Below are 13860 nucleotides of genomic sequence, written 5' to 3'. Positions count from 1 at the left end.
TGTAAGGAACAATGTTAATTAAAGGACACCGATACATCAATTAATCCCACAACAGCGCGAGAGAGGGCACGGAGCCGTGAAAGCTTCCAGCTTGTTCACAGCCGCGGTGTCAAGCCGACGTTCAGGCTGCTGTCCGAACAGTCGTTAAGATCCCATCCCACGTCTGTCTTCGGTAACAGGAGAGGAGGTTAATTGTTGAGTTCCAGATGAAATTCCACTTCAGCTCAGTGAGATCTCTGGCGTGGAACAGCCAATTCATGAACATGTTGCCTTCTCTGTCGGGGTTGGATGTGCCTGTAAATGATATGCATGCGCCTCCGTGGGTGTTTCCAGTGCAGTTTGTGTTTTGATTCCAGTAATGAGCTCCATGCGGCTTGACACTCATTACCCCCCAACCCGCTGTTACAATTCGATTACTCCTCGTGGGTTTAGCTACTGGAAAATCCTGCAGGGCAGCCCCTGTCTCATCGCTTCTCGGAAACTTGGCAGGATTGAGCCCTCGGATGGGTGACCTCCAGAACGTACCATCTGTAATCGGCGCGGGGCTGCAAGGTGTCCAGCAGATGGCAGCACAACAATGGATCATTGGATGTATCTGTGCGACGTTTTTCGAGTGTTCTCCCATCTTTAGCATGCGATGCGATTGCAACGGTCAGCACACCGGACTTGCAACCCAGAGGTCACCGGTTCAATCGCTCTGGCGCGGTAGTTGAAGAAACGGGTGGAAGTCTTTTTTTTTAAACGTCCCTGACTCTTTATCCGACCAGCAGCGTACGTGGGTCACATCACAGTCAGTCGATTGCGAGGCCACGCGTGGTGGGGGAAAGTGTGGGTCCTGTGGCCTCTTCCAAGACATCTGGGCCAGAGTGGAAAAGTAGACCAAAATTACCCTTTAGAGGGACATCTTATCGATCCCTCTAGAGCAGTGGTTCTCAAACTCGTTTGTCTACTTACCAAGTTGTTGAACTTTGTTTCAACCGAGTGAACACCCCGCCCCCTGGCTGACCCAACATGGCTCTGAGAAATAAATGTATGAATAATGAACGTCGATATTTGAACCAATTGTCCATGTTTGTGAGGTATCATCCTAACTAGCTAAATACATAACGTCAAGCGAATAAAACTAAAATCAACGGAAGCTCTGCAAGCATCACGTGATGTGTTCGCGCTCGCTGGTTACCCTTGTAAACCAACATTATTTACGATCAATGACTTTACAAAGGTCTTTTACATCGTTATCGGTTACCACACGGATTTAAATAGTATCCTCGTCATTTTATATTGGCAGATGCATACGCGATTATTCACAAACGACTCTCTCGCGTACGAAATAATTTCAAGCATTCTATAAATCATCTCGTGTAACCACCCCCCTTGGGACATTGTCCCCACGTGGTGTATCCCCCGGGGGACCGCGTACCCCCGGTTGAGACCCACTGCTCTAGAGCCTGTGAAGATTTACTTTAGAACACTGACTTAATATGTGCCTAGTGCGGCTTTGTGTGCGTGTGGCGGTGACATCGTCCTTGGCCACCGTACGGATTTATATCTTATCGTAGTTATTTTATATTGGCAGATTCATGCAGGACGTGATTATTCACCGGCGTCTCTCTCGTGCACGATATAATTTCACACGTTTATAAATCACCTCGCGTAACCCTCCCTGGGACATTGCCCACGTGTACCCGTGCCTACCCCCGGCTGAGTTCCACCTCGGACACCCCTCCCGCTCCTAGTCGGGTGAGCGAACAATCTGCAGATTTTACCTTCAAAAGTATTCTATAAATCATTTTCTACAGAACGTATATAATGTTCTTGCCGAGGCTGCAAGAGTTCAACGAACAAAAGAGAGAGAGAGAAAAAAGACAAACGGTGATAATAATTTCAAGATGAGCGCGAGAGATTTACAGTTCTCAGCGCGAACTTTATTTTCCACGAGCCCCATATATTTACACACAGTTGAAGAGTGAAGGGGAGAGATAATAAATAATTGGGCACATCTGCTGCAAAGCGTATCCTGCAGTGGGAAAACCCCCGCATCATTCAATCCGCCGCAAGCCACAGCCTCTGTTGTACAGCAGCAGCACCCCCTTTGCCTTACGCAAAGCGACAGAGATTATCCCGTACAAGCGCTAATCCAACATGAGAAGTCGTGTCTTTATTTTTTAAACCATATGTGAGACACGCGATGAGTTGTTTGGTGATACTCCGTTGGCAGGGGTGCACAAGTTATACAAATAAACCCAACACATTCGTAAATAACGCTGCCTTAGACGATGATGGCAATGACCCTTCGGCTAGAACGGCAATAACACCAAAGACAAAGACCCCCCCCCATTCCCCCGTGTAGCCTTAACAGACTGTTGGGGCAAGTGCTGTCAGCGAGCAGCACCTATGAAGGCCGGCACGGTGGCGCACGAGGTGGTCGGCGGGCAGCACCACGCCCGGCCGCCTTTGTCTCCCCGCAGTGGTGATGTTTACACACCGCACCAGGTACTTATTTGAGGCCGAGTCGACCTAGGGGAAGCCCAGGACCAATTCAGGTGTTCGTCACTGGTGCTGGCCGTGAGCGGGAGTCGAACTCGGGTGGCCGGGTTCGTAGCGCGGCACGCTTAACCATGACACTACCACCGTGGCGGCATCCACTTGCATCAACATGCTCGAGAAAGTCAATGGCCCTATGAGAATGTAACACCGTTATACATATAGATGTATTCACCTTTTAACGCCACAATGTTATCGACGAATGCGTTGCGTTTCGTTTAGATGCTGTATCCACTGCGAGTGACGCACGGCCACGGACACCGGGAGCCCGAGTTTGACTCCCAGCCACGCCGAGTGACGAGTCACAAGCGATGATGACACATTCAGCAGCCTGATGAAGTGTGGTCAAACAACCTTCCACGACCCACAGCGGCACGGGGCAGGCCTTCAGCCAGCAGCGGATTGACAAAGCGCTGTCAATTATTCGGTCTTGTTCAGCTGCGGTGGGGGGGTTGATGGACCTTGCCCGTTAACTGGGTAACTTCTTCGTCCTGTGGAAATCTTTTGCACAAGGACGGGCCTCTGTGAAGCGTTACAAGCGGGGACGCCTGTCACGAGATAATCTAATAATAAAGCGCGCGGATGGATTTCTTCAAATTTCGAATTAGAGTCAAAATCCTGCAGGGGAACCAAGAATTCATTCACGAACGTTGAACAGACACCCGGCGATACAATAAAGACGTTACACAACGAGGGCTATTCATTCATTCACACGTTCCAGACCGGCCCCGGGTTTAATCCAGGTCTCCTCCTCATGCGTGGCTGCCTTTAGAATCAACACCACATCTTGTACTCCCGAGTCGGACCCCCCCCCCCCCCCAACTGGGCAAGGTTTTGTTCTCAAGCCAAGCTCAAGGAGCAGTATCGACGGAACCCCTCTGCCAAAGTCTACAGCGGCATTAACCGGCTGTGTGTGTGTGAGAGGGGGATTAAAAGTCAAAACCTGGGGGTGGAGTGGTGGTGCAGCAGAATCGTGCGCTGTGTTATGAACCTCATGACCTGAGTTGGGTTCCTCCTGGCCATGAGTAACGTGAAGTTGACCAGCGTGGTGAAGTATGGTCAAACAACCCCCCCCCCCCCCGACAGAAATGTATCCAGAGGCCTAAGCCATGCATTGATAAATGCCCGCAAAATTGTATTAATGAGGAAAATGGCCAGTACACTGGACTTGAAATCCAGGCAGCACAAGTTCCATATCCTGGCACGGCAAGTTTCTTAAATCCTCCCCCCCACGTCTATCCAGTCCACCCAGCCGTATACATTGGATGCATCATAGTATGATGATCGGCAAGTCGTTTGCGGCGGGGTAAAGCGTGGGTAATTCCAACTCCAAGACGTCTGGCCAGCGTGCAAGTGTGGGCCACGTGACCTCTCTTAGAGGGGACTGTCTAGAGCTCCCTTTCACGAAGGCCGTTCCGCCAGCAGGAGCGTGAGCGAGCAGTTGCAGGGCTGCGCCTTGACCTTTTATATAAGTTATCTTGTGATCAGATTAAGCCACGGTGCGTTCAATGCAGACAATAAGTCATCATGTTTCGTACCATTTGTGACACTTTCCAGCGTGACGCTTCGATGTCTTGCGTTTGATTGAGAGCCGAACGATTAATCAGTAAAATAATAATAATCATGTAAAACGGGTTTAAAATAGATCAGCAACAGTACCAATTTTAAATAATAATAAAAATTAATAGCAACAACTCCCATTTAAGAAATGTCTAATCTACTGGTAGCATTTAAATAAAGTTTTAAGCATATACAAATGAGAAAAAAATGCAAAATGCGTACAATTTTACTTTTTTTCAGTTTCAAAGTTCGCAGAAATTAGTAAATATGCTTGTACGTGCAATTATCTGTAATTATTTCACAATAAACTAGACGAACCCTAACAACTACGCCAGACATTCTTCTACAAAACATGAATGCTTATCTTTCAAAGTGATTTTTTGTTTAGTCTTTATGACTTTCATATTCTAATAATATTATAATTGCTCTTAATTACATCCGGCTGTTTCTATTATTTTAGCCGGAAAGCAATGTCTCTAGACTCGATAGCTATCATTACTTTTAAGTTACTAGCAGACTAATGCTCGCGCTGCAGGCCTGGGGTGCTTAGCCACTTTGTGTCACCACAGGGACAGATGCCACTGGGGATGCCCGTTTGGATGTTTTGAAATGCGACGTGAGTCGCTTGTTGAAAGTAAACCACTCCCGCTCTCTCTCTCTCTGAGACTCATCAGCTCTATCAAAACGAATCGTTCTTATCCATAAATGCACACTTACAATTGATTTTTTTCTGTGAGCTTCAAATAACATAGTAATATTATACCGTGCGTTTCCCCCGGAATTCTGTTTTAATAAAGTAAAACAAAAACTACCCCCTAAAAGTACGGGTAAAATATGAAACGTAAATTCAATAATTCAATAGGCTTGGTGAATCGCACAAATATTGCGAAAATCCCTTCCTGAGAGCATCGAGGTGCCATAGCCTGGCTCTCCAGGGGCAGGAGGTACAGCAAAGTGCAGACGAAAATCATCTGCGTGGAATAGTGTTCTCAATTCACTCTGAGGAGTGGGGGGTTTTTTCAGGCGCTCCGGCTTCTTTCCCACACGCATTCATTGGCCGAACGCACATCTTAACACATTCCTGCGGAGCGAGCTGGTAGGAACGTTGGGTTGCTCGGTCAATGGCCAGGGTCAACGGCGGCGTGGTGTATTCCGTAAATATGCCCGACTGTGAGGGCGGGCACAAGCCGGCGTGAGTAGGTTAAACGTTGAGTTTTATAAGGGCACCACGGGGTGACCAGCCCCTCCCCACCCAGCCCCTCCCCATGCACGACGGACGGACACAATAATCCCCTGTGGGCTGGTGTAACCAGGAGGTTCCTACCAGTATAAGACTGCAGACCTTGGGCAATTGTTGTTGGCACTGGCTCACTATCTGACGACTGCCTTGCAGCTTGTCGATGCTTCCTCAGCGATCGCCAGATGCGATGTGCGCGAATGACGGCGCTACATATACAACGAAACATTGTTGCGATTGTGAACCAAATCCAAAATACTGACGGGGGAAACTTTTTTTCGGAGAATGTTTTGGTGGTTGGGCATCACTGCTCATGGGCACCGAGTCCATCGCGAGCAGGCAGTAAAACGTCGGAGAAAACGAGGGGGCTCATGGAGCCGCACGCTCGATTAATATTGCCATGGCTTTTGCAGTTCAATCACGTGGCGCTTTATCTGCACCGCAAATGACCCACAACACCCCTTACAAGACACCCCTTCACCCCCAACCCATGTGCACCGACTCTCAACGGGTTGTGTGTGAGCCGCTCCGGCAATGCGCCTCGGGGCTTCGCGAGTGGACCTTGCGAGTCCACGCAACTTATCGCGTCGCCCGTCGCGCGCGTAACGCGAGGCCGCTCACGAGGGAGGACGACATCGCTTAAGCACTCACAATTGGCTGCAGGATTTCAAGCCTAAGACGTTGGCTGCAGAGACTCATTAGTTGCTCTCTGGGATTTTATTTTGACCAACAGCTTCCTCGCCCTCTCCCCCCACCCTTGCGTCACTTTGTGGTGGGTCAACAACAGTCGCCCCCATGGAGAAAATGGCCCCAGCCATGGGAACGTGGAATTTCCACCGCGAGCTCGAGGCTGCCGGCGGAGCTAAGCGCGAGCCCACGGCTCATTGGAGTGAGCCGGCGGACGCGGCCCTGAACAACCATCACCTCGTGCTGGCTCTGTCGGGGGCCAAGCTCACGCTGCCGCCGGCAACACTCGACTGCCATTCAGCCACGAGGATGCCACGCCGCTGACGACGCCGCCGCTTACTACACTGCTCGAGGTGATGCGACTGGCACAGCTTACCTCACCGACTTATCCCGTCACCAAATCGTCTCCAAGTGCCCGATCTCATCCGATCGGGCAAACCAAACAGGGTTTTAGCTTGGAGAGTGATTATTTATCACCATGAACCATGAGAAGATAGCCCGTAGGTGTCGACTGCACGTCTCGTCATTTGTTTACACTTTCTTCTCTGCCTTGTGCCAATATGTTCAAGTAGTGGCCACGTCCTTCTGGCACCAACCGCTCATGTCGTCATCGTCAAGCCATTCTCTGTGAGGCCTTCCTCTCTTTCCGGTTCCTTACATTTTTCTGAACGACAACAAGAACACTTTAAATGTTCCTATTGTTGTCCATCCTACATGTGTCATTATTTATGATTAATGGATTCCTGCGAACCCAATATTACAATGCTCATCTATTCCATGGTGATGTATGGAACCAATATATCCGATTATCCACATTATCACCCACGATTTTTCTCCCGTTATACGTGGGGGCGATTTTTTCTTACAAATTGCGGATAACAGGAAGAATGGGATTGCTGGTATTTAGGAGGTTTCTCGGACTTTATAGCTTCGGCGGATAACCGGAGTCACGGGTAATAGGGTCGTGGATTGGAGCTCTGAAGAATATCTACTCAGGAGTGCAGATTTATTACAGCAAGTTAAAGGTGAAACAATAACTTTTTGACTGCTACCATAGGTCACGATGAAATGAAGAGTTAATAGAAGGTAAATGTCTAACTCGTGAGGCTGTGTATACATATAATACTATTTTTTTATGTATTCGCCTTTCGCGTGCGTGCAGTGTAACACACCAAGTTGTAGTACAGGCAAGTGGACGTGCAGGCATGACATCTGTATAATCAGAAGTCTACGTTTCACCAGTCACCTTTTGCAAAGGCGTCCAATTATACGCAAAGTAGATTACAAACAAACAAAACATACCCGCTCACTTATCGTAATCCCTTCATATTCCAGTTGATAGAAACTTAATGCAAGGTTGAGGCACATGGAATGTCTTTGGCTAAATCTGATTCTTGTGCGTATTTGCCATTTGAACATGAATATTATTCGGTTATTAACTTAAAACGAATAGTTAATCATTACTAGTGTATCACTGTTGCTCACTTTCGTGAGTCTCCTTTAAAAGGATAGCGTATAGAGCATATATATATATTGTGTGCCGTGGTCAATGACGGAATTACACTTTAACTATTGTGCATAGAACACACGTAAAAAAATATGTTGTCATGCTTAAAAATATGTTTTGTTCAGACACAAAAATAAAACGTGCAATTCACGAGCGTTATAAATTGAGGAGGGCCATTTCCGACCTCGTCTGAATTTTCTATCAGACTCAGCAACAAATATCCTGTTGCTTACATTTAGTTTCGAAAGCACATATTGAGAGCTGACACGTGAAAGATGGGTTTGATAAGAAAAAAACATTCCTTTTCAAATATATTGCCCAAAAGTGTCCATTTTAATTGATCTCTTATGTTATTTATTCTCCAATTAAATTTACTAAGGCATGCTGTATCGAGATATTTATCAATAGTATTTTGTTTACCTGTCTACGAGGGAGAAAACACTACTTCATAAAAACAGACTAATTACGAATATCATCACATTAAATGTTATACAATAGAGCCAGTAAAAGCCTATAAGCCCCCCCCTCCCCGCAAGAACATCTGCAAATTTAATCTTACGTCCCCCCCCCCCTTATTTTCAGCATCAAAGGAATTCAGCCGCATTCATCAGTGACGTATTTTCTCTTCAAATAATTTATTTTGGAGCGCTAACCGACCCAGGCCTCCACCACCACCGCCGCCACACCTAACGCTGTCCGGTAGCCCCGGTCACCGCGGCAGACCTGTGCCTGTCGCGGCGATTCCTGCTCTTGATCTCTCTCTGCTTCGTCTTGCCGGCGCTGTCTCCATCGAAGACGTCGCCGGTCACCCCCGTCGGCCCTCCTCCTCCGCCGCCCCCCACCGCCGCCCCGACGGGCCTCCCCTTGACAGACCGCTTGCGCCACAGCTGCTCGCAGTAGCCGTCGGGGCCCAGCGAGGACGGCGCCCCCAGGAGCCTCATCACGTCCTTGTACCGCGCGCGCAATGGCGGCTTGCGCTGCGGCGGCGGCGGCGGGCCGTCGCGCCGACCTTTGACCCGACCCCCGAGCTCGTCGGGGGAGTCCGAGAGGTCGCCGGGCAGGACGCGCAGGGCGACGCGCGTCACCGTCTGCGAGAAGGACTTCTCGCGAGCGCGGCAGTAGTATTTGCCGGCGTCGCGGCGGTGCAGGCGGCGGATGAGCAGGCCGTGCTCCGTCTTGGCGACGCGGTCGTCGGACTTAACCTGCACGGCGGCGCCGTGACGACGGGAGGAGAGGGAGGAGGGAGACCGATCGCTGGGTGACCGAGAATGGCCCCGTCGTGGACGATACAAGCGACGATAATAATAAATAAGCCTCCTATGAGAATAGGGTTTACCCTTTCTGGCAATAAAACAGGTGTTAAGATGTTAAAACACCAATCTGGAAATTGTTTGCAAGGAATCATGGCTGCAATAACCACATACACTTGTGGTGAACATGCAAACATAAAACATGCTCTGGTAGTATACGATGTATTGTCTTTGAAACTGATTGGTCCACACCAGAGAGAGCTTTCTTTAGAGCCTAGTCTCAAACAGTGTTAGACCAGAGGACGCCAAATGGCGAACAGCACAAAGACAATGCTACTATCAGGACTTCTAGATTTGAAGCTTTCGTGACTGCAATGATTCATATTCTTAGGTTTTTTCGGTAAAGTCACGTAGGTAAAACATCAAAATTATTTTATTTTATTTTGATTAATTTTGATGTTTTACCTACGTGACTTTACTGAAAAAACCTAAGAATACTATCAGGACATTCATCGCTCGGAGTGAGCAGCTACATCCCTTGCCAGTATTAAAATATGAGAATAGGTTTTACCCTTTCTGGCAATAAAACACGTGCTAAGATGTTAAAACACCAAACTGAAACCTTTTTGCAAGGAACCATGTCTGCATTAAGCCTCAAATAAGCCTCCTTTCATTACCTGTTCCGCCCCCCCGCCCATATGAAATATAAATATATTTCAATATAAATCACATCGGCCATGCGACCTGCTGATGAGACAGCGAAATGTCGAAACTGGTCCAGCATTTACTTACATTTTCTACTTGTAATGATAGATATGAGAAGAAAGGAGTATTGTCTGCTGGTTTATTTTGTTAATTTGCCCTCTCCACAATACGAATTATACTCTCCACGATGACATCAATGGTTATTTTCGTACACAGGCGCGCACTTTTTTCCACGCTTTCCAACATGCGTTTGTCCGCCGAAGTGTTTGGTTAGCGATAGTAAACTGCAACGCTTGCGCCAGCCACGGGAAGCCTCGCCCCCCTCCCTTAGGCCGCCACGAGACAACGGGGAGCCGGGGTAGCGGCTCCACTGAGTGAGGCACGGCGAGTAAACACTCGGATCCACGTAGCCAGAGGCTCCGTAGGCTTAGTCCCTCATAGTTGAGATGATGCTTCCGGTCATGTCGGATCTTCTTTACGAGAGTTATTGTGCCCCTTTGATACAGACGGACGGACGGACCGAGATGCGTAAACGCTTTTAAGTTTAACTCGAAATGGCGCCGATTTGATTAAAATTGGCGCCATTTTTTGCGCCGTCTGTCACGCCGCTGCTCGATCTGCCCAACTCACCCTTTGTTTTTCTTTGGTTTGATTATTTACGTTGCCTGCATGTATATATATATATACAGTATATACTGTGTGTACGAACTCCTTGAGTTCACATGGCGAATTTGTACAGCCTCTAATACTATAACAGGATGCTGGCAAGACGGTTAGCACACTGGAACTGAAATCCCAGCGGCGGCAATCATTTAGAAGTTTCTTAAATCCCCCATCCAGCAGTACGAGCGGATGCCTCACAGTTAGTCGGTAGGTCCCGAGGCCAATGAGGAAGAGTAGGCCAAAAATACCCTCTATAGGAGCTTTCAAGAGGTCCCTCTAGTTTCGGTCTATTCTGACAGCAGTGCCGTGAGCAAGCATTGCAGGGCTGCACCTTTATCACAAAGAACGTTCTAATTATTATTATTATTTCTGGCCATGCGGGATGTGTTCGTAAGGAACATCTGCTGAACTGTGCAGTAAGCATTACGTGTTCCCCAGGGGCACAGGTCCCTCGGGAGCGCGGTTTTCTTGCAACGTAGCGTTTGGAAGACACTTTTCAAGCAAGACGCTGATCTTGCTCCGCTAATTTGCTCATTGATGTGCCCATTACAGCCACTTTTATTATTATTATTAGAATTATTGTTGCGTGAGTATTTAACTATTGTTAGAGATAGTCCAAGTGTGTTCATTTCAGGTCGGGTTGCAGGTTGAGCACTTCTTCTCTCAAGCGGTCAACTCGTGGAGGGAGTAAGGCCCAGTTGGTAGTGCGTCGCAAAAGCCGGAGATTCTCAAGACGACGCAGCCCAACCCGGAAATCCACACTTGGATTACAAGCGGCTACCGAAACTTACGCGTTAAATCGTTATAGATGGTTACATGAACATTGGATTGTAATGATGTCACGTCAAACTAAACAATGTTTATGTCACCAGGTAAGGCCCACTGAGCTATGTAGCTCTTTTTCAGAAGCGACCTGGCCACAAATGATAGCTCAACGAAGTAGCTTATCATTGTGTGGAAATATATAGCAGCCAAATATTGTAAACGAACGTCAATTCTAAACCTGGAGAGAAAAACTGGAGGACCCGGAGAAAATTCACAGGGAGAGAGAACATGCAAACTCCAAATATACAACAGGCATCAGGGTCAGGATCCAACCCACGACCTCCTGCATACCAGGCGAGGTAGTTAACATCTCGCCACCATGGCACCCACATATTCTTTAAAAGGAATAATATATTATTAAGATAAATGATTTCTTTTGAAGCCACAGGGTTATTGATGAGCGTGCTGGGTTCTTGTTGCTGTGGTTCGTGCTGTCTCGATGACCTCACCTCTTCCCACACCTCTTCACGCGGGTGCTGGACGAGCCAAGTGGTGGACGCTTGCCGGGATTTTGGCCGGCACTCCAGGAACGTGGCGTTGCTCTCTACCCCAAACACCACTTTTTCCTCCACGTGTTCTCCCTCTGTGGATGAAGCGGAGGATATAAGAAAAGAAAAAAAGTTTATTTTAAGTCTCCCTTTGTCTCTGCATCATCCGGCTGGCGATGTGGGTTTGAGCTGTGATTAGAGGGCTTAACTCACTATTGGATAACATAAAATAAACTTCACACACACAGACTGCTGTGTGTTATTGCGCACAAAAGAATACATGGTGACGGTATTAATCATAATCATCATAATAATGCCGTTTTCTTTGAATGTAAATGAAAGGTCTGCAGTTCACATAACGATCAAGAATCAACCCAGCCCATCAGCCTACCTATCCACGCCGCCAACGTCAAAACACACACACGAGTGCCACTTTGTGCGACACCAACAACAACTGCCCCCCTCCCCCCGTAGTAGCGTGGAATTACCACCGCTCCTGCCTCTGATCGCTCCAATAGAGATTCGCGCGCCACCAGCCCAGCGCTCGCTCTGAGCCAGGGGACGCATTTGGTTGTTTAACACGAATGCCCTCGGGGTTGGAGACGCTCGGCAGGAGATGGAGCAACGAAATCAGCTCACGTGAAGCAGCTGCGATGGATTTGTTCCATCGCGAAATCCTGAGAGACGGCAATGGCTCGGAGAAGCCTTCATCCAGCAGTGGTTTGATCTTAGCTGCTGCTGCTGATGATGATGATGAGGAAGTCCCAGTCGGTAGTCACTCGATCAAATCTGGATGGATATCGTACTGGGTCGACCGCAGAATGGGACTTGAAACACCTACGCTGTTGGTCATGAATCAACCCCACTCGAATTGCGGTGATTTTCGAACAGATTTCTCTCTTGCAATCGGTATTTACACCTGAAACCCATTATTTTTTTGGGGGGGACACTCAACCAAAGAAATAAATAAATTGCCAACTATTAAATGTTATAGACTTCAGTTTTGTTTAAATTCCAGTCTGATTGTGCAGGAATTCGCACACATTTTTTTTTTTACGCCACTCTTTTAACATTCGGTGGGATTCCTTTGGATTTTGGGAAGAGGATTGTCCTCCGCGATTGTGATGTGCTCCTGCCCAAGGGGTTGCTAATTGTGAATCATGGCAATGTGATTGCACCGTAATTGCTTAACAAAAGCGTTCCACGGCTTCCCCCGAGGAATAGGCGCGAGTCCCGCGCGCGCGCATACCATCGGCGTATTTTCACCATTACTCATTTTCATGCAAAAGTTGCAAGACTGTGCTTGGAAAACACTTCCACTGTATAGGAAACATTTCCAGTGAAAAAAGTGTCGGAAAAAAAAGAGGTATTTAAAGTATGCGCAGACCCACCAACGTATTTCCTTATTTATCGTAATAGTAATTGCAAACAAAATCTCAACATATTAATCAAAATCACTGTGACCTTAAAAGAAATAGAGTATATATACCAGGAGACGCTTTGGGCTATGGCCCTTCTTCATAACACATTGATGTTGCTATTCTTTAAGAGTATTCGGCTGCTGTACATTCCACATAAATCTTGATGTGAAGCTTTCGTGACTGCAGGAATCCATACTCTTTGGTTCTTTCGGTAAAGTCACGTAGGTTTAAAATGAATACATCACGAGGTTTCGGGCGCAACACAAGCGTCCATCATCAGGTGCTTTCCCACCTGATGATGGACGCTTGTGTTGCGCCCGAAACCTCGTGATTTATGTTATACCCACGTGACTTTACCGAAAGAACAAAAGAGTATGGATTCCACATAAAGCCACTTCGTTGAGCTATCATTTGTGATGGCAAGGTCACTTCTGAAAAAGCGCTACATAGTAGCTCAGTGGAGCCTTACCTGGCAAAATAAATGTAAAACAAAAGTTGATGGATGTGTTGCGTTGCGTTGTTAACTGTGATTGTGCACCACTGCCAACGCAGCACGCCCAATGAATGTGTTTAATATGTAAATAACAGCGCCCTAACAATGCACTTGTTGTGGGGGAGTGGGGGCGCAGTGCTTAGCGCACTTTAAGGAACTTCATTTGGTGCCAGTTCAAGGTGACCTCATGTCCTCATCACTCAAATGAGCTGGGAATCCCGTTTACAGCCCTGGGCCAGTGGTGAAAATTTTACATTCCTATGATGGGCGGCGGGGCAAATAATATACCCACAGGACGGCCACTGTTAACTTCCCCACAAAGCGGTACTCGTTTTATACATCCTGGAGAGATGATGGGTTGAGTCAACCCCACAACTCGGATTTGAACTCACAGCCTTCTATTTGCGAGGCTCTCGCTCTACCCGGTCCGTTCATGAATTCTATTCGTGTGGGGGTAGAGTGGTGGTGCAGTGGTTATCA

General features: G+C 47.6%; 1 protein-coding gene across 2 annotated transcripts in view; it reads right to left on the bottom strand.

Moving 5' to 3' along the window:
- Positions 1-1918: 1918 nt before the first annotated feature.
- Positions 1919-13860, bottom strand: part of LOC133355403 (semaphorin-3D-like) — a 119222-nt gene continuing 107280 nt past the window's right edge. For both annotated transcript variants that reach the window (XM_061572676.1, XM_061572677.1), the window contains exons 17-18: positions 11428-11561; positions 1919-8737 (exon numbers count right to left, since the gene is read on the bottom strand). In XM_061572676.1, the coding sequence (XP_061428660.1) occupies positions 8222-8737; positions 11428-11561 (650 nt within the window). In that variant the 3' untranslated portion in view covers positions 1919-8221. The remainder of the gene's footprint in view (positions 8738-11427; positions 11562-13860) is intronic.

The sequence above is a fragment of the Lethenteron reissneri genome, chromosome 51, assembly GCF_015708825.2.
Source record: "Lethenteron reissneri isolate LAM-NWPU_2019-01 chromosome 51, ASM1570882v1, whole genome shotgun sequence".
NCBI lineage: Eukaryota > Metazoa > Chordata > Hyperoartia > Petromyzontiformes > Petromyzontidae > Lethenteron > Lethenteron reissneri.
This window is presented reverse-complemented; position numbering and strand designations above follow the sequence as displayed.